The sequence below is a fragment of the Centroberyx gerrardi genome, chromosome 3 (genome assembly GCF_048128805.1).
Source record: "Centroberyx gerrardi isolate f3 chromosome 3, fCenGer3.hap1.cur.20231027, whole genome shotgun sequence".
In the NCBI taxonomy this organism is placed as follows: Eukaryota; Metazoa; Chordata; class Actinopteri; order Beryciformes; family Berycidae; genus Centroberyx; species Centroberyx gerrardi.
In genome coordinates, this window is record NC_135999.1 from 31,042,533 (window position 1) to 31,067,047 (window position 24,515).

The 24,515-nt window shown below is 38.8% G+C and overlaps 2 protein-coding genes and 1 non-coding gene across 3 annotated transcripts; 1 reads left to right on the forward strand and 2 right to left on the reverse strand.

The window, feature by feature from the left end:
* Positions 1 to 4,497: 4,497 nt before the first annotated feature.
* On the reverse strand, positions 4,498 to 17,285 carry LOC139910254 (T-lymphocyte surface antigen Ly-9-like). Its single transcript, XM_071897487.2, has 7 exons — positions 17,174 to 17,285; positions 10,301 to 10,618; positions 9,242 to 9,559; positions 7,489 to 7,782; positions 4,957 to 5,079; positions 4,725 to 4,786; positions 4,498 to 4,637 (listed from the first exon to the last, which is right to left on the reverse strand). The coding sequence occupies exons 1-7, from the start codon at positions 17,211 to 17,213 to the stop codon at positions 4,575 to 4,577; spliced, it is 1,218 nt and encodes a 405-aa protein (XP_071753588.1). The 5' UTR covers positions 17,214 to 17,285; the 3' UTR covers positions 4,498 to 4,574.
* Positions 17,286 to 17,972: 687 nt separating this feature from the next.
* LOC139910224 (uncharacterized) lies at positions 17,973 to 22,267 on the reverse strand. Its single transcript, XM_078290145.1, has 5 exons — positions 22,159 to 22,267; positions 20,201 to 20,740; positions 19,791 to 19,936; positions 18,764 to 18,870; positions 17,973 to 18,430 (listed from the first exon to the last, which is right to left on the reverse strand). The coding sequence occupies exons 1-5, from the start codon at positions 22,265 to 22,267 to the stop codon at positions 18,265 to 18,267; spliced, it is 1,068 nt and encodes a 355-aa protein (XP_078146271.1). The 3' UTR covers positions 17,973 to 18,264.
* A 1,084-nt stretch (positions 22,268 to 23,351) lies between these two features.
* On the forward strand, positions 23,352 to 23,567 carry LOC139910264 (small nucleolar RNA U3). The gene has a single exon (XR_011784559.2). It is a non-coding gene; the product is annotated as a small nucleolar RNA U3 (small nucleolar RNA).
* The last annotated feature ends 948 nt before the right edge of the window (positions 23,568 to 24,515 follow it).

A 24,515-nucleotide genomic window follows, 5' to 3' on the forward strand; every position in this document is an offset into this window, starting at 1 on the left:
ATTATATTATATTATATTATATTATATTATAGCGTATTGTAGCGTACTATAGTGTATTACATCCTATTATAGAATATTGTAGTTTTATTTTACATATTTAAAAGATGTTGTCATCATCAGTGGTGGCTTCAACCTAGGCCAACCAAAAGGCTACCTTCGTGTCCATCAGACTGCCACCACCAGTTTGTGAATCTCTTCTTGCAGCCTGTAAGAGGTCTTTCCATTTTTTCTTGACCTCCTCTGTCCTACACCCTACTCTCCATTCAGCACAGTCGTTGACCGCTGCAGCAAGCCTAATGTATCTCCATACCGCCTGGCATGCTGTATAATGAAAGTATCTTTATTGTTTCTGTATCAGCAGTGCCGTCGTTAGGCCTGGGCGTCCAAGGCTACAGCCCCGAATGTTTTATGAATAGCCCCGGATCTCAAAAAACTTTTTTTTTCTCAAATTCTTTTTTTTTTTTTTTTTTTACAAAAATAAGAATAATTAAAAAAATAGCCCCAGATCTATTCGTCTGTCATTCCGATCATGCATTAAAGCCCTCGAAAATAATATGATATCGTTGACCAAAAACGCAAGTACGTTTTGGGTCCTCTGTGTGTCATTCAAGCAGCAGATCTTCTTCACACTACTTGGCACGCGCGCATTTTGTGTGAGTGCGAGAGAGAGAGAGAGAGAGAGAGAGAGAGAGAGAGAGAGAGAGAGAGGAGGGAGAGAGAGAGAGAGAGAGAGAGAGTGAGAGAGAGAGAGAGAGAGAGAGAGAGAGAGAGAGAGAGAGAGAGAGGGAGGGAGAGAGAGAGAGAGAGAGAGGGAGGGAGAGAGAGAGAGAGAGCGCACCGGTTACAGGGCTTGTCATTGTTGGCATCTGGTGGTAGCTAGCTAGCTAATTCACTAAGACAAGACTGGAAGGCTATGGATGTAAGAAGCTTTTTCAAAAAGAAAAAGGATGAAGGCAACAAGGCGCAGGCGAGTCTAGAGGAGGTGGAGGAAGAGTTATCTCCTGTTGCTGTAGCAGCAGATGAGTCAGGAGTGAGAGTGCCACTGCCTCATCTACAAGCTCAGGTTGGTGAAGAAGAGGGCTCTTTAGCTAGCTAGCTAGTCTAGCTCAGTGGTTCTCAAACGTTTTTGTCACAAGGCACACCATTTATGAAAACAAGTATTTCCAAGGCACACCTTTACATATGATTATGTAAATCATCATAAATAAGACTAATTCCAAGGCACACCTGGCCAGCTCCCAAGGCACACCAGTGTGCGACGACACAGTTTGAGAACCACTGGTCTAGCTAGCCTGCATTCACTGTGATATTAATGTGGAACATGGGCTAAGCATAGAAAGAAAGTGGGATGACCTTACTTTGCCTTTGTAGAATCCAATTGATAAGTCTTCAAGCCATAATTTGTTTCCCCTGAAGCATATGTATGAAGCATATGCATCTCTGCAACTGATTTGGCGATTGAAACGTATTCCACTCAGATGGGTAGCTAGCTAGGTAGCTACCAGGCTACCATAGTTCACTTTCAATAGCAAGTAGAAATGTCAAGCTAGCAACAGGTCATTACATGCTTCCATTACCAGCAGCAAGGTAGGCTGCTTATAATCACTTATTATTCTGATTATTATTATTACTATTGTGTAAATGAGAGATTTGGTTAGATTTTGGTTGGCATATGCTGATTGCATCCTTTTTATGACCAGGACAGGAGAGAGGAGAAGAGAACAGGAGGAGAGAGCAGAGGAGATGAGGAGTGCGACAGACAGATGAGACACCAAAAGAGCTACTGGAGAGGTGAAGAAGAGGAGAGTATCAGATAGACAAGACACAGAGTTAACACAGTTTGTCACAATTCAAATTTGTCACAGTTCAAAAGGAGCCCTTGTCACACAATAAAAGCAGAATCTATGAGAGCAGGGTTGGTCAATTTTCAAAATTGAACAAAGCATTGGCAACATACAATCTAGCATATGACTGCTTCATCGACGTCAAGGCTCTTATTTTTTCTTAGGATTTTACTCCTGCTGCTGAAAATAAAAATAATAACGAAGTTGAATGAGAACTCAGATTGCACTCATTTTGTTTATTTTGATATCATGTTGTGAAAGCCAGCCTACGCACCTGACCGGAACCTTTTGGTAGAGCACAGTGTCTCACATCTTATATTCATTTTACTCTGAAATAACTTGAAAATGGTGCAATTATCGGGTGAAGGTCTAAAGATTTCTGGGCTGGGCTAAGCCCCCAATGTTTCAAGATCCTAACAACGCCTCTGTGTATCAGTATAGTTAATTTTTCGTTTTTTTTGGTTCTGTGTCCATTTTTAGTATTCACATATTCTAATCTGCCTGCCTGCCGCAATCAAAACTTTGTAGATCTCAGATGAACTCAGATGAACGTGCACTGCCTAGTAGCTTAATAATCACTGCGACAGAATGTATCAACGTGAACGCGCATTGTCTACACCACACTTAGCTGCGCCTGGTCATATATTTAGATGGTGCAACAGATGTAAGTATTGAACACAACGCTGGACTTAGGTACCAGTCCCAGAAATAGTAAAGGGGAGCTGCCGGTTCGGCCGCACAACCTGCACTCTTACTTCCAACGTCCAACTGGTTGACTGCCAGGCTGTATGGTAAAATGGAATGTGGTGGTTATAATGGACCAGAGTGTAATAACAATAATAATACATTTTATTTAGATAGCACTTGTCTGAAAACTGTGTCCATAAAAACAGGGAACACAACAAAATGAATAAAAACAAATACAAGGGTCCAAAAGAGTTACAAAGACACAAGGATAAAAGACAAATTAAAATGAAACATTTATATAATAACCTGTCTATAAAAGTGAGTCTTAAGAAGATATTTCAAAGATGATGTTCCTGAGTTCCTCAGGCAGAGGGGCTCTAATGACGAACGCCTGGTCAGCTTTGGTCTGGACCAGAACAGTCAGTAGGATGTTGGGCCACATTCAGATTCATATAAGGTTAAAAGGTCTGGGGACCAGTCAGTTTTCTAAACACAGTATAAAGGTGCTGAAAAAAGGATAACGTGGTCTCTTTGTTTAGCACTGGTTAAGATGCTAGCTGCAGCATTCTGTACAATCTGAGGACAAGAGATTGACTTTTGACTAATGCCTAACTGAAGGAGTTCCAGTTGTCCAAACGAAATTATACAAAAGCATGGATCACATTCTCCAAATCTGCAAAGGATGAGAATGAGAACCCCCTTGATTTTTGATATATTCCTCAACAGAAAGGAGCAGTACTGTGCTACCTTGTTAACCTGATCTTTAAAAGTCAAGGCCCTGTCAAAAACCAGCCCCAGGTTTAACAGACTTGGCCTGTATAGCACATATGTAGGCTACACAAGCCAAGTCACATCCTCATTGGTTCAGTTCTACACATTGTGTAGTTGTTATTGTGGGCTCTGCCTCTTACAGAAAGCACTATAATTTGCTGGAACTTGATCTCCTCCCCATGCTTCATTTACCGAAAGGAGATGAAGCACCGCATGTTGTTCTCTATTAAGGTGACATCACCTGGCACCAAAGATCAGCCAACAGCAGATGGCCATTTCAGCAGCATGCGTTTTACCATTAGATGTCAGGCTTTACACAGATTTGGGTTTGGGGTTTAGTTTTTAATGGGAATCATCCTTACCCCACTTGCCACAGAAATATTAACATGTTAACTGCAAAATTGACAAATTCATACATTGACATATTTCACAGTATTTACAAGCTCATAGTTTATGAGAATTGTGGACAGGCAGTGCTCAGCCCTTCCTTGCTAGCAAAGGTTTTAAAGGAATAGTTCACCCAAAAATGAAAATTCTGTCATCATCTACTCACCCTCATGCCAGTTGAAACGCAGGTGAAGTTTGTCCATATAACACACAGGGAGGTTGCCAGCACAACTCCATAGCAGCCTTCTCCAAAACAACTGAAGTCAGTGGGGACCAGTTCTTCAGTTCCAAAAAGATCTATATTTACACCATAATTTAGTGCAAATCTTAACTACAGCTGATTGATTTGCAACAAATAATGGTGTATAGGTCTTTCTATTCACAGTGTGATTGTTTGGCTGTTTTTGTTTTGGAACTCTAAAGAACTGGTCCCCACTGACTTCAGTTGTTTTGGAGAAACCTGCTACAAAGTTGTGCTGGCAACCTCCCTGTGTGTTATATGGACTAACAAATTTCACCTGTGTTTCATTTGGCATGAGGGTGAGTAGATGATGACAGAATATTCATTTTTGGGTGAACTATTCCTTTAAAGGGAGAGGACAGGGTCGCCCTCAAGCTTTTGCCCCATCAGTCCAAATCAGTTTTAAAGGAATCTGAACCGATTCCATTTTGACCCAAAGGAGGTACAGTTATTGAAACTCCTCACTCAAGACGAAGAAACCTTCAAGGTGACCCAGAGAAGCCACAGTGGTCATTTGGAGCATAAACGAATATGCAACAAACAAAGAACTTCAATACCCTGAGACAAATTTAAACGTCATAAAATAAATGAATGTATCAAATAGCATGACAAAATATATAGTACTGAGCATGACGATGCTAATTCTAATAAAGGATGACCTCGCTGTTTCTCCGTAGGCTTGTACGTTCGTCAACTTCATCACTTGGCTGAAACAACACGTTATGTACATTTAAACATTTTTTTTTGCCTGAATGTGTTTATGTGACATTTTTAACAGTGATTTGCATGCATACCTCTGAGACATTGATGGCATCACATGACGTCTGTTGTTGCAAATTCCCGATATTGACACAATCTAAGATGATTAAAAATAGACAATGTACAGTATTACACTTCAAAATGTGGTTATAAAATGGGTCTGCACAATTGACAGAAAATGATCTTAGCAACAACTACAAACAATCAAGAACAAACATATCAAAGAATGCTATTGTTTTCCAATAGAGCTGCATTGCGTTCACGTACCTGGTCCTTGGTTTTTCCTACACGGTTGCAGGTAAACAGCAGCAACAGCAAAAGTGACTACAATCACTAGAAAACCAACTATTCCTCCAATCAATACAGCCACAGTCCACGTTTTGCCAGGTGCTGTAAATGAATGAAAATGGTTTAACCCTTATAATTTCCTCCTTGGTAATTACTACAGTAACAAGTTATGGTAAAGTAGCCTATTGTTTGCTTAATTTAACAGAGACAATTAGCAAATACATCAACTCACCCAGTTAGCGAACTGCTAATGTTCTTCTGATCATAGAGGTATTTTTTTCCAAGATTTTTGAGTCATTATTTTATAACCGGTATAGGCAAGATAAATGCAGAGGTTGGACTTGAATTTGAAATTACAACTTTCGCTTTTTAGCGAAAACCTTTGTTTGTACATACTGTGCAGAGGCCTGCAGATAAACAATGTCCAAGCACTCCTTTGTCTTTCAGTACCAGTAGTCTCTAAGAACAATGACATAAGGTAGCTGCAAAAGTGCTAATGGAAAAACCAATTGACTTCCTTAACATCCTAGCACATCTCTCCATTCAAAGCAAGTTGGTTTCTAAAAGCATCAATCAACTAAGTCAGCATCTTGAATATCAAATTCAAGCTGGGCTATTTTTGGAGCAGTGGCTGTAGGATTATGTAAAGATTATAATGTGCTTTACTCCAAACTTAGTTTATTTATTAGCTCTAAGTTTCCTTAGAGTGAATTTAAATGAATGGAATCTAACAAATAGAAAGTAAGCACAAGGATTGGCACTAAACTGTCCTCATCGATGGACTGTCTGGGGCCACTAATCTTCAGTTAATATGTTACTGACAGTCACTGTATGCTTTGAAGTAGACAGACTGATCCCTAAATACTGTGTCAGAAGCACTGATCACAAACACACTGCTTAGAACAGGAAATGTGATCTCAACAAAAACCACAAGTGCTCACATGACAGAACAAAAATGTGAGACACAGGGTTCCTACGGGTGCTGGAAATCCTTGAAAACACTTGAATTTTAATGTGGTGTTTTCAAGGTTTGAAAAGTGCTTGGATTTTGAATAAAGTGCTTAAAACTGCTTGAAATTGTAACGTTAATTGCATTACTTTCATAATAAATCGCTATCTGTATGAATAGTTCGATTTTTAGAATAAAGAAATACTATAGAAGTCGGAGAGAGAGAGAGCCTAATTGCTTTTGCCTTTCGCACAAAATGAAGACAGAAGAAATCGAGCCTCACTTGCCACTCTGCACATGTGTGTCAGTGTTTTTTGATGTGTGCCCTCTGATGGGACAGTGAAGTGAGTGGGAGGCTAACAGACGACATGTCAGGAGGTCGCCGTTTCAATGAGTGTTGGCTTGAAAACGAAAAATACAAATGATAGTCGATTTTCGGGAGGGATCGAGGGTGATACAATATGGTAGTACTAGTATTGCATGTCAATTACGGCACGTTCATTTATGGAATATGCAACGTAACAGCTAACATTACCTTTAAATGACATAGCTAATAATGTTAATGGTAACGTAGTTTGGAAATGTAAACTAAATTACAGACTCCGCTTCATTTCCCCCTTTGTTGTCCTGTCATTATCTCTTACTACTATACTACAATCCAATACAACTGTTCTGCCATAAAGTTTACTCTTATGATGCCTATAATGTTTTTTTGACACTGTCATAGAGGTGTTAATTCAATTATATGTTTAGCATTGAGCAGGGATGCAAACTAGTCATTTTTAGGTGACAGTCGCCTTTTTGATCCCAAAAATAGGGCACTTAAGGTGAATGATTTCTGAGTAGTTTTGTGTCTGCCCTGGTATCTGTCACCTTTTTCACTCTCCATGAGTTTGCATCCCTGATTGAGGTCATAGTTAGTGGTGGTGTTGTACTCCATAATGCTCCATATTATCTTTCAGTAGACCCTCCTGCCTCCTAAATGCCCACTTCTTTTTAAATCCCTCTCCCCTCGTTCGTAATGCAGCTCCAGCCCAACCTGAGATCACCCCAATCATCATATTAGCACTTATTTTATTTCATGAGACGGATTTTCACCAACTGATTGGTTACAGCTCCAAACCTTTAAATCAGATATTATATTCCTATAAGAAACACACCTTCACAAAAGAGCGTTACAAACTTAAGAAGAACCTGATAACCCAAATATATCATTCTAAATTTAATGCGAGAGCCAGGGGAGTAGCAATACTTGTATACTTGTATACCCGTTTATTTCCATTAATACTATCTCTGGTATTAATGGTCGCTACATAATCGTTACAGCATTGCTGTCATGAAACATAATTTTGGTTGTTTATAGCACAATAACATCTGATTTAATGTGATGAAAAAGTGAAATAATCATTTTGAGTATATATATGTATATAAATATGTACCACAGCTGTAAGGTGCTGGAAAAGCTTGAAAATGCACCTTGAAAATGCTTGAAAAGTGCTTGAATTTGACTTTGGAAAAGGTGTAGGAACCCTGGAGACAGAAACTGGTTACACTTGACCTACCATGAGAAGGACACCATTGTGTGGAGTTGACTTTGATTGACTTGGCACTGACAGGGTTTGCTGCCTTACAGCTGTAGATGTCTTCATCCTGATCCTGTATCTTCAGAGGGAGAGAGACGTTGGTGGTGCAGATGTCACAGTTGCTGGTCTGGTTTATTATCTTCTCTCCTCGGTACCAGGACAGGGTCACGTTTTGTGCATTCTCCACAGAACAGTCAATAGAACAGCTCCTGTCATTCAGTGAGGGTGCTGTTTTGACCTGCGCTGTAGAAATGTGTGGTGTTGGAACAGGTTCTAGAGGATAAACAGAAAAACAATCAGGAAGTGAGAGAGCTGTTTTATAATGTTCAGTTATACTTTGAAATAAAGAAACATTGTCTACAATATCCAGAATTACCACCAGGCTTACATGCAGGACTGGCCTCAGATTGGACATATCTGTCATATTCAGTGCAATATAACTCTATTTCCTCTTTCAGCAATTATTGTGAGACTCAAAGAATATCGTATTTCCTCTAATAGTGGCCTGTAGTCAATTAAAAGCCGGGTCTCCGATAATGGCCGGGGCCGTGGTCGGCACGAACAAATAAAGGCCGGCCTCAAATACAGGCCGGGGGAAAAAACTAGGTCAAAACCTAGTACATGGCTGGACCGTGTCTGTCTCCTCTCTCCGCCGCTGCCTCTCCACCGCGCCCACGGCCCGCATTGATCCTCCCGATCCAAGCCCCGGACCCCCGCCGAAATCTCGGCCGGATCACCGGGAACACATCGGTGCCCAGGTTCAGTTAGCTTCAGTTAGCTTCAGCTTACATGCAAACAACGGTGGATACTGGTAAACTCCTGGTGCCTGTTTGTAACTGTAGTTTGTAGTAACGTACAAGTGCCACAAGACGGCTCGGCCGGCGGAAGTCTCTGGAGCATGCCGTCGTCGATTACCGTAATTATCGTAATGCATTGCAGTAACAAAAAAACGTCTACCTAACGTACCGTAACAGAAGCAGATCAGAAAACAAGGAGGCTTCGTACTAAAATAGGAGCAAATATACTTATCAAACAGAGGGAATTAAAAATAAAGGCCTGTCTCTAATATAAGCCTGCTTCCAATAAAGGCCTGGTACCCTCTGCAGTTGAGGTAAATAAAGGCCCGGGCCAATATTAGAGGAAATATGGTACTCATGAAAACGGACTCAGTCCCTATGTAGAAATTGTTTTTTAGATGTTCAGTGAAAACGTGTCTTTTGTGAAATGGCAATGGAACATTATTAAGCAAAAATCTTCAATCTGAAGTCAGTCTTGGCAATTGCCATTTTCAACTATGCCTTGGCTTCAGCCATGAAAATTTGGGTTTTGAAGCTGGTTTTCAGTATTATATGCTGAGGTGCCATATTTCAGTGCCCAGCAGTTTCTTTTCCTCTTAGCCAGAGCAACTGGCCACTCTGCCCACTGCTTCAGACGCTGCTAAAAAGAGCTGCCAGTAGCTGCTAAATGGCTTAATAAACTGGTTGTGGTCAGTTTTTTTCTATCATATATCTCATCTACCACATATTCCCATGCCACAGTGAGATACACAAAGTAGTGTTGCTGAGTTCCGCTATCTAAAGAGGAATGAAAACAATTGAGACATTACATTACGTCATTTAGCAGACGCTTTTGTCCAAAGCGACTTACAATAAGTACATTTTGTCAACAGTATATCACAGTCTTCACATACACATAATGTACAGTAAAAAGGCTACTAATAAAGCACACCTACCAAACACAGTGATGAAATACTGTCTCAGTATGTGTGTCTCCTCACCCAGCAGCATTACAAGACAGTAATGCCCAGTGTAGTTATGTTTCACTTTCATAATGGTGAGGGATCCAGTGTGTGGGTTCAGCTGCAGAGCGCCCCTGAAGCTTTCCTCGTAGTCTACAGTGGTGACATTATTCTTCCACCGAGCTATCAGCTTGTCAGTAAAATTCGGCCCACGTGTCCACTTGACGTCATGGCCTTTATGGAGTTCATCTACGGGAGTGTCCAGAGTGGCATTGCCCTCCACCAGGACATTAATGAAAATTACCGAATTATCTGCAAGAAACCAACACAAATAATAAGAACAATGGATAATAATCACTCTGGATGAGACCCTAATGGCTAAATGTAAATCTACCATAAAAGGCACCAGGAAACATGTCGTCCCCCATGAATGACGCAGGCACTCCTTGGGCCAATCAGCAACAAGATGCGTCATCCCTCTAGGTTTCATCAAAATCAGACAGGTGGTGTAGTAGTTAGGGTCTTTCAACATTTGAAGTTTTGGCCTTTAATTAGAGTGCCTCCATCAGGCCAATCAGTGTAATTTGTTTAAACACTAGAACACAGTGTCATTGTGAGTGCAGCTTTCTATGGACAGAGTGCTTAGGAGACACATTTGGATTTCACTCTTAAATTTTGAGAATTTAATTTTGGCAAAACATGGGCGATTAAAATAGGGTGAATCTATTGCATCTCAATTAGTGGGGATGGGATGCTTTTCTGTGTTGTAGCCCCACTTTGTGATTTAGGCTGATATGATGAGTATATTTTAACATAACAATTTTGCCTAGTGCAGCTTTAATGGACAGTATTATCATGACTGCTCTCACTCGAGGAACAGCTGCATGGTCAAGATGACACTGTCACACAGAGGCCAATGCTATTTTGTATGTAACATTAATATGCTCACAAGAATTTTTTGATAATCTTTGCATTAGCACACATCTCACAAAATATGGGAACACTCTTAGTTTTTCAAGTGATTGGCTAAAAGACAAAAGGTATGTAACTCACCACAGACAGTAAGGTGGAATGTTTGCTGCCACAGTCCTGTTTCTGTTACAAACTGAACCATAAAATGTCCAGTGTCATTGATGGTGAGGTTGGAGACGGTGATTGATCCAGTTTCTACATGTGTTTGTAGCCTGTTTTTAAATCTGGTCCCATTGACCACAGTGATGTCTCCCTTATTGACAATGGTGATTGCATTAATGGGGCTATGGAGCCCATAGGTCCACACGTATGTGTCGGAATTCAGTCCGGTTTTGTTCAGGTGTAGGGTGACGGTTTCTCCATCCCGCTTTTCTACTTGTGATTCTGTAGCCACAGTGCCTGGAATGAGGAAAGAAAAGTAAATCAGCACACCAAGCCAGGTGACATTGTAAGACCTTCAAGAAATGTAGCATTTAATGTTTTTGCATGGAACTTTTTTGTATCCCACACTGCTATAAAAACACATTAAATAGTCCGGTAACACTTTAAAATAATGAATGTTTATAAGTCCTTAATGAACAACGAATTACTGATTAATTAATGATGAGTTCATGTGGAGTTAATCATCAATTAATTATTATCAATGATTTATCAATTATATCTTAATTTATAACAAATTAGTGCATCATTAGTAATGACATTAGGTAAATCTTTGTACTTGATTTATAAGTCAAGACTACCTCTGCTAATATATAATTTGTAAAACATTATGTAATGTAGTGTACATGCAACTTCCTAGGGAGCATGTGAAGTCATTATTGTTCTTAATTAATGACGAACAATTAATTTGTTGATCATTAAGAGATGATAAATGCTCGACAAAATATTTACACAGGATTTACTCATTTATTATAAAATATTTCTTAGAATATTATTATTAATATTGTTATTATATTATTATATATACATTAAACATTTGCTAATGTTTAGTAAGACATTTGTTGCCATGACTGTGACAAAGGAAAGACAAACAAAAGTACAATGACAGTAATTATATTTTATTGTTCACTTCCTGCAAGAAAATCACATGACTGCTCTCAACCCAACTGGATTTGACAAACAGACCAGTGTAAAACCACAGTGACACAGTATTGTTAACATTTGCACAAACTGCTGAATTGAAAGCAACCCAGTTTGGGCAGTTTCCAACCACACGGCTGGGTAACTATTGGACAGAACACAAGCTGGGTTAATCTAACACAGCAAGATGGCTTGAGTATTCAATCCAACTGTTGGTTCATATTAACTAGAATGCTGTGTTCATTCTGTTTCATAAATAGGTTATTATTTTTATGTTTCCTTTCAGTAAAATCTTTATAAATGCTATTTCAATACTACACATGTCTAGTTAAACAGTTAAATTACTTGGATGGGCAGGCCTACTTCACAATACATTCAAGATTTAGTCATGCAAATCATACAAACATGCAATAATAATCACATTTTTAAACACAATGTTGGAAAAGGTTTAGAAAAATAATCCTAATCATCAATAGCAATAATCAATTGCCTTAAAATATCAACAGTAACATTATAGCAAGCCCATAAAAAGTCCATAACATAACGGTCTTGACACCTCAGCCTAAAGATACAGATAAGTAAAGATACAGTTAAAAACCAAGGAGTTAGCAGTCTGCTTTCTCAGTTTCAATTAACACTCAAAATGCGAGTGCCCCCCTTCCCTAATCTCAGCCCCTGCACCTTGAAACGACTGTACAGGACACTGTTCTTTCCTCTGCAGAGTGCCAGCTCAATATGGCGGCTGCACTGCGTTTCATTCCAAACGTGATGGAGTGTGAAGCAGTACTGATATTCAGCTAGCTATTCAACAAAAAACATATGCCTCAACATAATTGCAAGATCAGCATATTTTTCTGACTTAATATCGAAAAACAATAACCCCAAAGTCTTATTCAGTGTAATCAATTCTGTTCTCAATGGTCCATCCAGTACAGATCTTGTACCTGAAAATGACTGGACAGAGAAATTCGCTGCTCATTTTATTGGGAAGATAGAGAGCATTCGGTCTCAAATTTCACCTGATCCACGAAATCTATCCACCTTCAACAATAGTCTTGCTTCACTTTCCCAGTTTCAAACCATTAACATCTCAGCACTAGATAAAATAATTTCTCAAATGAAATCCTCTACCTGTGGTGTAGATATTATCCCAACTAAGTTTTTTAAAGAGATATTCCCCTCTGTTGGTCATTTATTAACAGTTCTTTAACTTCTGGTAATTTTCCCATTTGTTTTAACCATGCAATCATTCAACCGTTACTGAAAAAGCCTAATTTGGATCCCCTATTACTCAATAATTACAGACCAATTTCTAAATTATCATTTTTATCTAAGGTGCTTGAGAAAGTCATTTCAACTCAATTGATATCTTTTATGAATAGTAATGATATTTTTAATAGTTTTCAGTCAGGTTTTAGAGCTCGCCATAGCACAGAGACAGCCCTCATGAAGGTTTCTAATAATCTACTTTTAACAGCTGATAAAGGTGACTGCACAGTCCTGGTGCTTTTAGATTTGAGCGCTGCCTTCGACACGATTGATCACTCCATTCTCCTGCACCGTCTAGAAACCTGGGTTGGTCTTAAAGGAACTGCTACTGCTGAATCTACTACGTTCATACCTCTCCAATAGAACCTTCTCTGTTGTCATAGCAAATGCCTGTTCCTCTGTTACCCATTTTAATTGTGGTGTTCCTCAAGGCTCTATCCTTGGCCCACTGCTGTTTTCAATATACATGCTTCCTCTCAGCCAGATCATTCAGAACCATAGTATCTCCCACCACTGTTACGCAGATGACACGCAGTTATATGTCCCTCTTCAAACCAACAACCCCAGCAGCCTTGATAATCTGTTTGCCTACCTCAGTGATTTTAAATGTTGGCTGTCCCAAAACTTTTTAAAATTCAATGACGATAAGTCTGAGGTCATAGTCGTTGGTCCCACTAATTCTACCAGCCTGCTTCACAGTAAGCTTGGTTCCCTGACCAAAAACATTAAGCAATCTGCTAGAAATCTTGGAGTTATTTTTGATGCGGATCTCTGTTTTGATGCTCAAGTGAAAAATGTTGTTCAGTCATGCTTTTTTCAACTCAAAAATATCTCCAAAATCAGATCATTCCTGTCTCCTACTGATTTACATAAGGTCATACATGCATTTACTTTCTCCCGCCACGACTACTGCAATGCACTTTATGCCGGCATCAGTCAGAGCTCCCTTCACCGACTCCAACTGGTACAGAACGCTGCTGCCCGGATTTTAACTGGCACTAAGAGATATGAACATATTACTCCGGTACTTGCCAACTTACACTGGCTGCCTGTTACATTCCGCATTGATGTTAAAATTCTACTTATCACTTTTAAAGCATTAAATGGCCTTGCTCCAAATTACATCAAGAACTTATTAACCCCTTACGTGCCTGGGCGTTCACTTAGATCGGTGGATAGGGCTCTGCTGGTTATTCCTAGGTCTCGGCTAGTGACCAAAGGTGACCGGGCCTTTGCTGTTAGAGCCCCCAAACTGTGGAACAGTCTGCCTATCGAGATCAGACAGGCAACATCTTTAGTGTCTTTTAAATCTCTTCTTAAAACATTCTTTTATCGAAAAGCTTTTATGAATGTTTGACATGTTGCTGTGTTTTATTATCCCACTTTTGACAGTCTATATTTTTGGGTAACTTCATTTTATTCCCCACTGTTTTATGATCTGTTTGTTTTTCTTTTGTTTTTAATTGTTGTTTTTTAATTCTTTTTGTTAAGCACTTTGTAACTTTAAGAAAAGTGCTATATAAATAAAGTTTTATTATAAGTATTATAATTGAGTTGATAGCATCTATATCTAGCTATCCAGCTATGTCATTTCTCCAAGATCTTCCAAAAAAGACATAAAATGTGATTAGAAACAGATCAGGTTGTTGGCATTGTGCTGGTTAGTTAGCTTACATGCAGTGGTTCGTCTATTAGCTTGACTTGAATCTTGAATCTATACCACTATACCGGCATGATATATTGTAATAAAGCAGCGTTAGACTGCTTTTGTTCGCTGTAACACACCCCCTGCTTGCTCCAAAATGTTTTTTTTTTTTTTATGTGACCCTTTAATGAAGCACGGACATGAAGAAAAGTCTTACGCTAGCGTGATCGCTAACACTAGCGAACGCTAACATTAGCTAACAATTGTTAAAGGTTTTTGCCTCTTCATCATTCGCCATCTTCTTGCATATCCGCTTCTGACTCTGGGCTAACATGGGACAAAGGCACCTAATATCTAACATTAACATTGTTTCACTTTATTAAGGTTATGTTCATGTTACCGGTCTCAGGATTGGAACCTGAGGACGGCTGAGAACAATGACAAGAAGTCACACACGTTAGCGTGTAGAATGTTCTGTTTTATTTACTCTTTCTTTTATCATGTATCTTCGTTTCAAATAACATATCTCTTTATGTTCTTCAGGTATCCTGGCTCAAAACACATTACTCAAAATTGTCCAATATGTACTGCAATTATACTGAGATAGTAAAATCAAAATCAAAATCAAAATGCAACTTAAATACATGTATAATATCACTTTTTCTTTGCACATGAATTCTGTTCCAATAGCTGCATCTACACATATTCTACATATATGTCTTTCATATTTCAATGATGACCATAACACAACTAAAACATAATAACTAGAATGAAATAAATGTTCCCTATAACTTATACAAGGTTCACAATTTGCATTAGAAACGTGCTTCAATTAACAACTATCACAGAACAATGATAGTGCTTCATATCTCATTCTATACATAGCTACCTGATTTATATGTAACCAAAATCACCATGACATTTATCATGAATGTAATAAATCACCAGCATGGCTTTGCCAATTTCTGTAATGATTTTATGTTGTACTGATAACTCTCCATTAAATCTAAATTCACTTTAATACTGGACACTTCGCATTTCACAACACAAACAACACAAAGAAAATAACAACAAAAGGTATCATAGCTCAAGTCAAAGTCTAAACTAAAAGACTGTAGTACCTAGCTAACCAGCTACCATATAAAAGAATACCCGGCCATCTGGCTAAACCTCGCTAGCATCGCAAGCTAGGCTACACGTTAGCATGCTAAAACGAGTGGGTAATTCTTACAAATAACACCTTTTACCGCATTTCTCATTCATTCAGCTGTTGTTCACGAATTAATCCGTTTGCATTTTATAACATTTTACTGAATATTTACCAAGTTTTAACATTTTACCCACCTGAGACCAATGACAAGAAGTCACACACGTTAGCGTGTAGAATGTTCTCGCAATCTCTCGGCTTCCTCACTCTTAACCCGAACCAGAACGAAGGACCCCAAGCCAATGCAAGCGTAGAGCACCATCTACAGGTTAAACTGTATAATAGCATGTAAACTATAATTTAAGTAGATAGGATTCATTCAGTGTAAGTGTAATGAATGTTAGTGAATATGACATTTGTAAATAAATGAAAATTAACAAATAAATGAAATAGTAGGTTGTCTGTTTTTAGTGTCTGTTTTTACCTAACTTATGCATTTTATGCCTCTGACACATATTTTACAGTCCTGTACATTTAGAGTACATTTATGTCTTAGACAGGTGGGGCTCTTTGGCTAGCTGGCCAGTAACACTAAGGTTAGCTAACCTATCTAGCTAGCCTAGCATGGACCAAAAGTGAGTGCACAACACATTAGCTAACGTTACAGAATGATAGTTTTGGCTGTAGGCCTATTGACTTAGAAAGGTGCAAAAGTGGATACAAACCTTTTAACTTTATTTGCCCTGAAGTGCACAGGAGGATGAGAAGGACTGCTTCCTTGCAGAAGAGGAGCCCAACAGACCGCTTGCTGACAAACCGAAACTTTTTGCAGATGAGTCAGCAGCTGTCACTGTGGCTGACCACTGAACTAAACCAGCGGCTGGGCGACAGAAACTACCCAGCTCTGTGGAAATAACCCCACAAATGGCCGGACAGACTCAAACCAGTGTTTGGCTAGATAAAATAACCCAGCTTTTTTAGTGTGTGCGTAACTGTTCAGATCAGTGTTGCAATTTTCATGCATACAATAATTAGGCAACTTTTGTTTTTGTGGCCACAATGTACAGCTACACAATGTACAGTTGTAAGTATTTTCTTTAGAACTGTGGTTTTACACTGGTCTGTTTGAGAGCAGTCATGTGATTTTCTTGCAGGAAGTGAACAAGAAAATATAATTACTGTCATTGTGATTTTTTTTGTCTTTCCTTTGCACAGTCATGGCAACAAATGTCTTACTAAACATTAGCATTGCATGTTGGGACCAGCATGCAGTTGCATGTACACTACATTAGGTAATGTTTTACAAATGATGTATTAACAAAGGTATTCTTGACTTATAAATCAAGTACAAAGATTTAACTAATGTCATTACTAATGATGTACTAATTTGTTATAAATTATTAAGATATACTGTAATTGATAAATTGATGATTAACTCCACATGAACTCATCATTAATTCATCAGTAATTCATTGTTTATAAGTGTTACCAATAGTTCTTAAAGCAATGCCACTATTGTAGCACAGTTATATATGTATGTATGAAACCCAAAACGACCCACTTGTCAAAGTCTGCAGTCTCTCTGTGGCACACGTTGTGACTAGATGAAGGTGTTTCTGCCTATTCGACAGCATGGGAACAGCCATTTGGACTAAACACCCCTTCGACCCATTTTCACCTTACTTTCATAATAAAGTATCTTATCTTATCTTATCTTATCTATGTATCAAACGCCTGTCTTTACCCCACAGCAAAGTGAAAGTGAAAGAGCTCAGTGCAATCAATCAGGATAAAACGCACTGAAATTATTTACCTATAAGAAAAAGGATGAGAAGAAGTATATGTGGCTCCATTTCTCAAGCTTAGCAAGAGCAAGTCCAGTCTCCCGGTAATAACTCTACTGACTTAAAAAAAACAAATACGACTAAAAACGCCCGGTGTTGCTGACTAGCAGTGACTGTTTTGCTGTGCCTAGACTGGCAGCTGCGTCCTCTGCCACAAAGCTGCGGAAAAACATTTTGGGAAGAAGGATGCACAAAGGGGAAGTGAGAAGAAGTTAAAAAAACAAAGCTTAGTTGTGCAGACACATTTTGGACCATAAGGTTTTTATTTCAGGTTGTTATCAATGATTCATTAAAACATAATTTTCTTCTTGTAACAGTAGGTGTAAACAGGATATGTATAAAAGCTATGTGTGAAGTAAAGCACTGTGTTATATTCATGTGAATGAACACCACCCTCACCTTACACCAGCAGAGGTCCTCAGCTCTCTGTACTGTTGGTTTGATCCACTGACAAACAAACAGACGGACCTGGAAGAAAAGGAGAACTGATGGAGGACAGTGACTCTCAGTGTGACATGAGGAACCAGCAGGGAGCTGGGAGCTGATTTAAGGAATGGCACAAATATGAATCTCCAAATGTCCAAATATATTATATCAATAATCTTTGTAATAAATGCTTGGTTACTGTGAAATCATGAGAAAGAAATGTTTATAACCTCTAAACCTCTTCTAATGATGAAAGTAGTAATCCATGATATTTTCATATTAAGAAATATTGCTATAACTTAATAGTGATTCAACTTACAGCCAGTTCATGAAAGCTTCTCCAAAGAGCGCCACCTACAGAAACTCAAACTTCATCAACAGACACATAATACATTTGCTTCAAATATACAAATAAATCCAGTTCACTTTTACTTTGCCTTGAGATTTTATTAAGCATTACATAGTTTCCATTCATTTTGGAAACACTTAATGAAATACAGAAATGCTAAAAGCGTCTTTGTTCTCTCTTTATAGAGAATCAAGCAAGTGAGAAGACAATGACAGGGAGAAAAGAGTTGGGAATTTATTGTATGTGAAAACACAGAAACCAGTTTGGGCTCCAACACATTTTAGCTCAGCCATTGATGCCAATCTTTTTTTCACAGACCCAAGGTTTGAGTTGATTACAGTTTACATCATTCCATCCAATGAAATGTTCCACCACATAACGAAGATGGCCACAGTCTTCTTCTCTAGGAACACCGATCCCTCCGTCATGAGGCTGATTAACAGTCCAGAAGCTACAAAGGGTTAGAGCACATAAAATAAATGCTCTAAAATGATTTCCCTATTCATGTTGGTTTATTTCATAGCATGTAATTTTTAAGCTCATCCTACATGATTTCAGCAACAATTTTATTACTCTGACCTCCAATGCTAGAGGATTTTGTTAAACAAAGCTATGCTGGACTGAAAATCTGGTATGTGGTATAGAGAGGAATAGTTGTGGAAAATAATGAGATTGCTATGCCAAAGCTCATTGACTAGTTCTGCCTTTCATTCAGAGCGGTAGACCTCTTTGTGTGCCCATGTGAGCTGAACACCAACTAATGTTTGAAATTCATCTTCCATACCTCTTGGGCCTTCTCAGTGGTGTCCCATCCACCCATGTCCAGTTTCCCTCCTCCTCTCTGTCAGTCAGACCAAGCCATGCATCCTTGTTCAGTCTATTCAGAAACTCCTGCCAAAGACGGTTACAAAGATGTCTTTGAGTTTGTGTACATTCAAACAGAATTATCAGATTAAAGCTGCACTATAGGCAACAGAGCAGAGCAGCTCATCCCCATTTACTGAGACTATTTGCTTAAATGAAATTCTGTTTTCAGGTATGTACACTTCTCCACACAGGAAGTGATGAATCCAAACTTATGAGTGAAATCCAAAGTGTCTCCTAAACAGCTGTGAGCAGCTCTGTCCTGAGAAAGCTGGACTCACCAATGTTAGAAGGTTTAGGTATCTTTGGTATAAAGCATCACAAACTCGAGTGAGCTGTGTGCAGTTTACTGACGTCATCTTAGGATTTCTGGGTATTGAAGTTCAAATCTTTCCAACAGTTACGCCTGACCTATACAGCATGCGTAACGTTTGCGTATCTGAACTTGTTGCAGCATGTTAAGCTGCTCCATCAGCTCCGTCCTTGTTCCATTCTGCCTGTTATGTTGGGCTTATCTACATTTTACCTATGGGCAAATGAACACAGTTATTTAGTTTTGCTTATTGTTCCATAAACAACTCAAGTTGTACCGTGAAGAACATTAATGTACCACATAGGAGTACTTAAGAAATAAATAGAGAAACACAGAGAAATAAATAGTTTTCTCTGAAATCTAGGTAATCATCAGTATCAGGTATTCAACTAGGTTATTCTTAAATTGATTATGACCTTACTCTGGCCAAGATAATCAGACTAAGGCGTTCACATGATAATTGCTATAGTGGGAGTATTGCTGTTATCAGGTTAAAATTGCAGTCAGTGTGAATTTTAAGATAATCTGTGATTTTATCTATTTCTGGCCTGTAATTGACACAATATGAATAATAAACGTCACAGATTTCACATCTTCATCTCATTTGCTTACACACACACACACACACACACACGTTTTCCCGGTAGCCCTTTATGATGACCAAGTCCGCTCCCCGGCTGAGACAGTCCTGTCTGCTCTCGTCCCAGGTTTTCTCCACAGTGGAGACGTAGTAGCAGCTACAGTCAAACTTCAGCCAGCCCTCTGGACAGCCGGCTTCCTCTGGTCAACATCACATGAGATACAGAGGCAGGTGGAAAAAAACAACAGGAGATTCATTAGGAGGGAACTGAAAGGAATGGAAAGGGATGTGTCAAACTATGAAGCCTAGGAAACAGTGTTCACGTAAAAATCGAAACCTATGTGAGTTTATATAGAAAGAAAGGAAGGAAGGTAGGAAGTAAGGAAGGAAGGAAAGAAGGAAGAAAGGAAGGAAGGAAGGAAGAAAGAAAGAAAGGAAGGAAGGAAGGAATATATAACCGTTACCAGAGCAAAACATCTTATCCTGGCAATCTTCATCCTCAGTCAATTTGTTGCAAATGGTTAGTAACTGTTTGTAATTGGTCTGCAACTGATCTCTATGTTTAGTCAGGTGGTCGTTAAAGGCCTGCTTCATCTCCATAGCCACAGTCAGCTGCTTGTAACTGGTCAGCAACTTGTCTCTTTCTTTAGTCACATTAATGTAACTGGTCTGCAACTGGTCTCTCTCTGCAGTCAGGTGGTTGTAATTGTTCTGCAGCTGGTCCCTTTCTGCAGTCAGCTGGTTGTAACTGGTCTGCAACTGGTCCCTCTCTTCAGTCAGCTGGTTGCAATTGGTCTTTAACGGGTCTCTCTTTTCAGTCAGCTGGTTGAAAATGCTCTCTAACTGTTCTGTCCCTACAGTCGGCTGGTTGTAACTGGTCTGCAACTGGTCTCTGTCTTTAATCAACTGGTTGTAACTGCTCAGCAACTGGTCTCTCTCTTCAGTCAGGTGGTTTTTTCCAGTCTGTTCAGTCCAGTTTTGGTCCAACTGGGTGTCCGTGCTGGCTGGGAGTGGAGAGAGAGGAAGTGGTCACATGACAAACTGAGCTGTCTGCAGCTTTAAATTTTAAATCAGTAGCTATGTCAGTAGTTATGGCACTTATGTAGTCAGAACTATAACTATAATTTTGATAACAGGACTGACCAGTGTGTGACTAATTTATGTTCTTGTAGGTGTGATTACTATCAATAAAAGAAAGCTCAAACACAGTGGAGTAATACACAGTGGATACCTTGATTTAACGTGTTTTCATTATAGATTTCAAGGCAATAAAAGCTAGAAAATTTGAAAGGGTCTGTAGACTGATATCCACTGTATAAGATTGTTTTTAAGGGGATGGGAGCACATTTCTGAGGCATCACTGAGAACATTTACTCTTCACTGTATTCAATGTAGTGTTTGAATAAAGATCCACATTGATGGGGATCCTCAGCTGCAGATATTCAGGCTAAAATTGTGTATAGTGTGACGACCCTCCCACTCTCCTGGCTCGTCTTGCAGGAGCCTGGTGGGCGGGGTCGTCAGAGCTGATGGAGTGCACCTGGGCCCAGTGTACTCATTGGGCTTAAAAAGCCTTCAGACCATCAGTGTCTCTCTCCCTCCTCACCTATGCACACCTTTTGTTCTGTTCTTTTGGTTTGATGTAGTTTGTGTTGTCTAGTTATTTTCCCTTAGTTTTAGTTAATAAATCGTTGTTTTAACTTTTACTTTGGCTAACTTACTAACCCTTTCTTTGTTACTTCCTTGAGCCGGGTTATAACAATAGAAGTGAGAAACAGCTCCAGTATGGATTAAAAATGACTAAATGGTTTGGAAGTGCCACAACTGGTATTCATTTGAATGAAATGGTGAGAAAAGTGTTTACTCACTGTGGAGAAGTCTTAGAGAGCTGTTGAGCGAAGCTTGTAAGATAAATAGCAGCCCAATGCTCCCAGCAAGCATTCTGTAGCAGACTTTCCCTGTAAGGCGCACGCACGCATGCACGCACGCACGCACGCATGCACGCACGCAAATATGGCAAATTAACTATAGGAAAAACCATAACCACTAACCTTTTTTCAACAAAATGTTTCACATCTTGACTGTACGGACGAGGATTAGGGCCAAAAAAAAAAATTTGAGTTCTGAGTTTAGACTCAGAATTTTGACAATAAAGTCACAATTCTGAGTTTAAAGTCACAATTATGAGAAAAAAGTCAGAATTTTGAGTTTCAAGTCACAATTCTGAGAAAAAAGTCAAAATTCTGAGAAAAAAAGTCACAATTCTGAGTTTAAAGTTAGAACTCAAATACATTTCTCACATGTGGTCCTAATCCTCTCCCATATGACCGAAACACTATCGGATGAAATTTCATTAATTTCCTTTTCGGAAAAGGCAAATATATTTATTTTCTTAATCTACGGGGAAAAAAAAATTGCTTACTACGTTTTTGCTCCTTGCTGGTCCTCAAAGTCTTATCAATGGCTGAGTCCTCAGGAATGTTTTCATATTCCTCAATGTCAGATCCACCAGGCCCAGCGGACCGCACCATGACCTTCAGCTGATACAGTATGGAGAGAGTACTGCTTTTGACTTTAAGACAGGAAGTCTGATAATGTTACCTTTATCTCACCTCATGTTTCCCCTTTAGTTGGCTAAGAACAACTTCACGTGGATCCCAGATGAGGATAAGACGTGTTTATCTGCTGATTCTCACGCTACAGCAGCAGCAGTGTGTGTATGAAGCAAAATACTGAAACTTGAGACTCTTTGATCTATTGCAGTTCAGTTTATTTATTTGCATACATAAAGGTCAGAGTCACAGAAGGGAAAAACGAACAGACTGTGCAGACAAAATAAAAGCAAATCAACCACACAGCAGTATAACAGTATATTACCTTGATTAATCAATTGCAATTCATCAACACAGCCTGTCAGTGATGTTGAAGCACTTTCTCTGCTGTACCTGCTTTCTTTTGCCTCTGTACACATTGAGGCACATTATACACACAGATACGTACATTTTAGGTGTCTTATCTAAAAAGACATTACATTCAGATATTATACAAGTTCAACATTACTAAGGACATTTAAGGACTGAACAGAATTGACTAGATTTTTGCCCTTTTCTGGACTACAGTCTGTATGTCTCTAACAGTGACTTTGTGAACAAATGTACAAAATGTCAAGACTTCTGATATTTGAACCTAATACCAAATGGTCAGAAATGTTTGATTTGGTTTTCTAATGATTCATCATGGAGCTGTGACCGCTGTGTCAGACACCACTGGCTGAGGTAATGAGTGGTGTATTAACTTTACTTTTCACTCAGGGAAGAAGATCACTCCAAAGGAGACGGTTTGAGAAAGTAATGAAGTATGAAAATGTGTGCTGAATGTACAGCTGAGCAGTAAGGCAGAAGAGAGATGGAGGGAGAAGTGCATTCACTTTTTATTTAACAAATAAAGATTCAGTTGTATCAAGATCAGTCAAGTTATAGCACCAAATATTTCAGTGTTTCAAGTTAGTCTCTCAAACTTTTCCACATCAGATTACATTCTGAAACATTCTGGAGTAACCATCAGTGAGGTCAACGTTCCCATGAATGACTTCCAGGTTTCATCCACTGTTTAGTTATGACTTTGCTTTCAGGGATCATTTCTATAGTTTCTGACTGGAGAAATGTGTTTTTACAGTGTTTGGTCTCACTAACCACCATGATGAGTTTTGATATTTCCTTCTGACAGTGAAGTGGACAGTGAATAATGATTCAGTTCATATGTTCACTGTCATTGATGACTGTTCTTTGCCGTCTAGTGGAGCATTGAGGAAGGAAATATGATTTGAGTGGTTATTCACAATGATGTACAAAACAAAACCATTTGAAGTTTTTAATAGGACAAAATTTTATTGCATGTGCTTGTTGGAGTCAAACAAACAAAATTTGACAAAATCATGCAATATCCAGTATATAAATTATTAAAGTTGTGAAATGAGCAACCTTATGTGATCAATATAAAGTGTTGCCTAGTGAAGCAGGATTTGAACTCTCCTCCAGCTAGTCAGCATTGAGTTGACATTATAAAACGTTTTTTATGTTGGTTTTTTTTTCTTTGAACATTTTTGTGCGTCATGAAGGTGTAACGATTCAGCGTTGTATTTCATATCTAGTCATCTTTATTTGTTTGCTTGATTGTGTCTTTGTTGCTTTTGAGGAGAGATCTTTTATAAGCGTCTTGGAGGCTTTATTTTAATCTCATCTACACAACCTGGATTTTTTTCTCTTTCTGTGGTTTATCATTTTTATATACACAAATAAAGTTCATGGTCATTTTCACTGTCTGTGGAGAATGCATTGAGTGTAGTTCAAGCACATGAGATGTAAAACATACAAACAAATATGATGACTTTCTCCTGTTAAAATATTCCAAGAAATTTATGACAGTCTTGTGTTAGGCCTATAGGTAGGCTATTTCTGTGGTGCAGCAATTGCTTGCATTCTCAAAAAATGAAGTTCTATTTGTATATTTTATTTTTCTGTTTTTGCCTTACCAGTGAAATTGATAATATACTGTATTTCCTCTAATAGTGGCCCAGGCCTTTATTTACCTCAACTGCAGAGGGTACCAGGCCTTTATTGGAAGCAGGCTTATATTAGAGACAGGCCTTTATTTCTAATTCCCTCTGTTTGATAAGTATATTTGCTCATATTTTAGTACGAAGCCTCCTTGTTTTCTGATCTGCTGCTGTTGGGGTATGTTAGGTAGACGTTTTTTTGTTACTGCAATGCATTACGATAA

Coding starts and splice junctions, on each gene's coding strand:
- LOC139910254 (XM_071897487.2), bottom strand. CDS start 17,213: ATGGAGCCACATATACTTCTTCTCATCCTTTTTCTTATAG. Junction 7,783..9,241: donor GTATTTCATCACTGTGTTTG/GTAGGTGTGCTT, acceptor TTTATCCTCTAG/AACCTGTTCCAACACCACAC. Junction 4,638..4,724: donor ATGCCATCAATGTCTCAGAG/GTATGCATGCAA, acceptor GTGTTGTTTCAG/CCAAGTGATGAAGTTGACGA.
- LOC139910224 (XM_078290145.1), bottom strand. CDS start 22,267: ATGGTGCGGTCCGCTGGGCCTGGTGGATCTGACATTGAGGAATATGAA. Junction 19,937..20,200: donor GGATAAGATGTTTTGCTCTG/GTAACGGTTATA, acceptor GATGTTGACCAG/AGGAAGCCGGCTGTCCAGAG. Junction 18,431..18,763: donor CCACTGAGAAGGCCCAAGAG/GTATGGAAGATG, acceptor AACCCTTTGTAG/CTTCTGGACTGTTAATCAGC.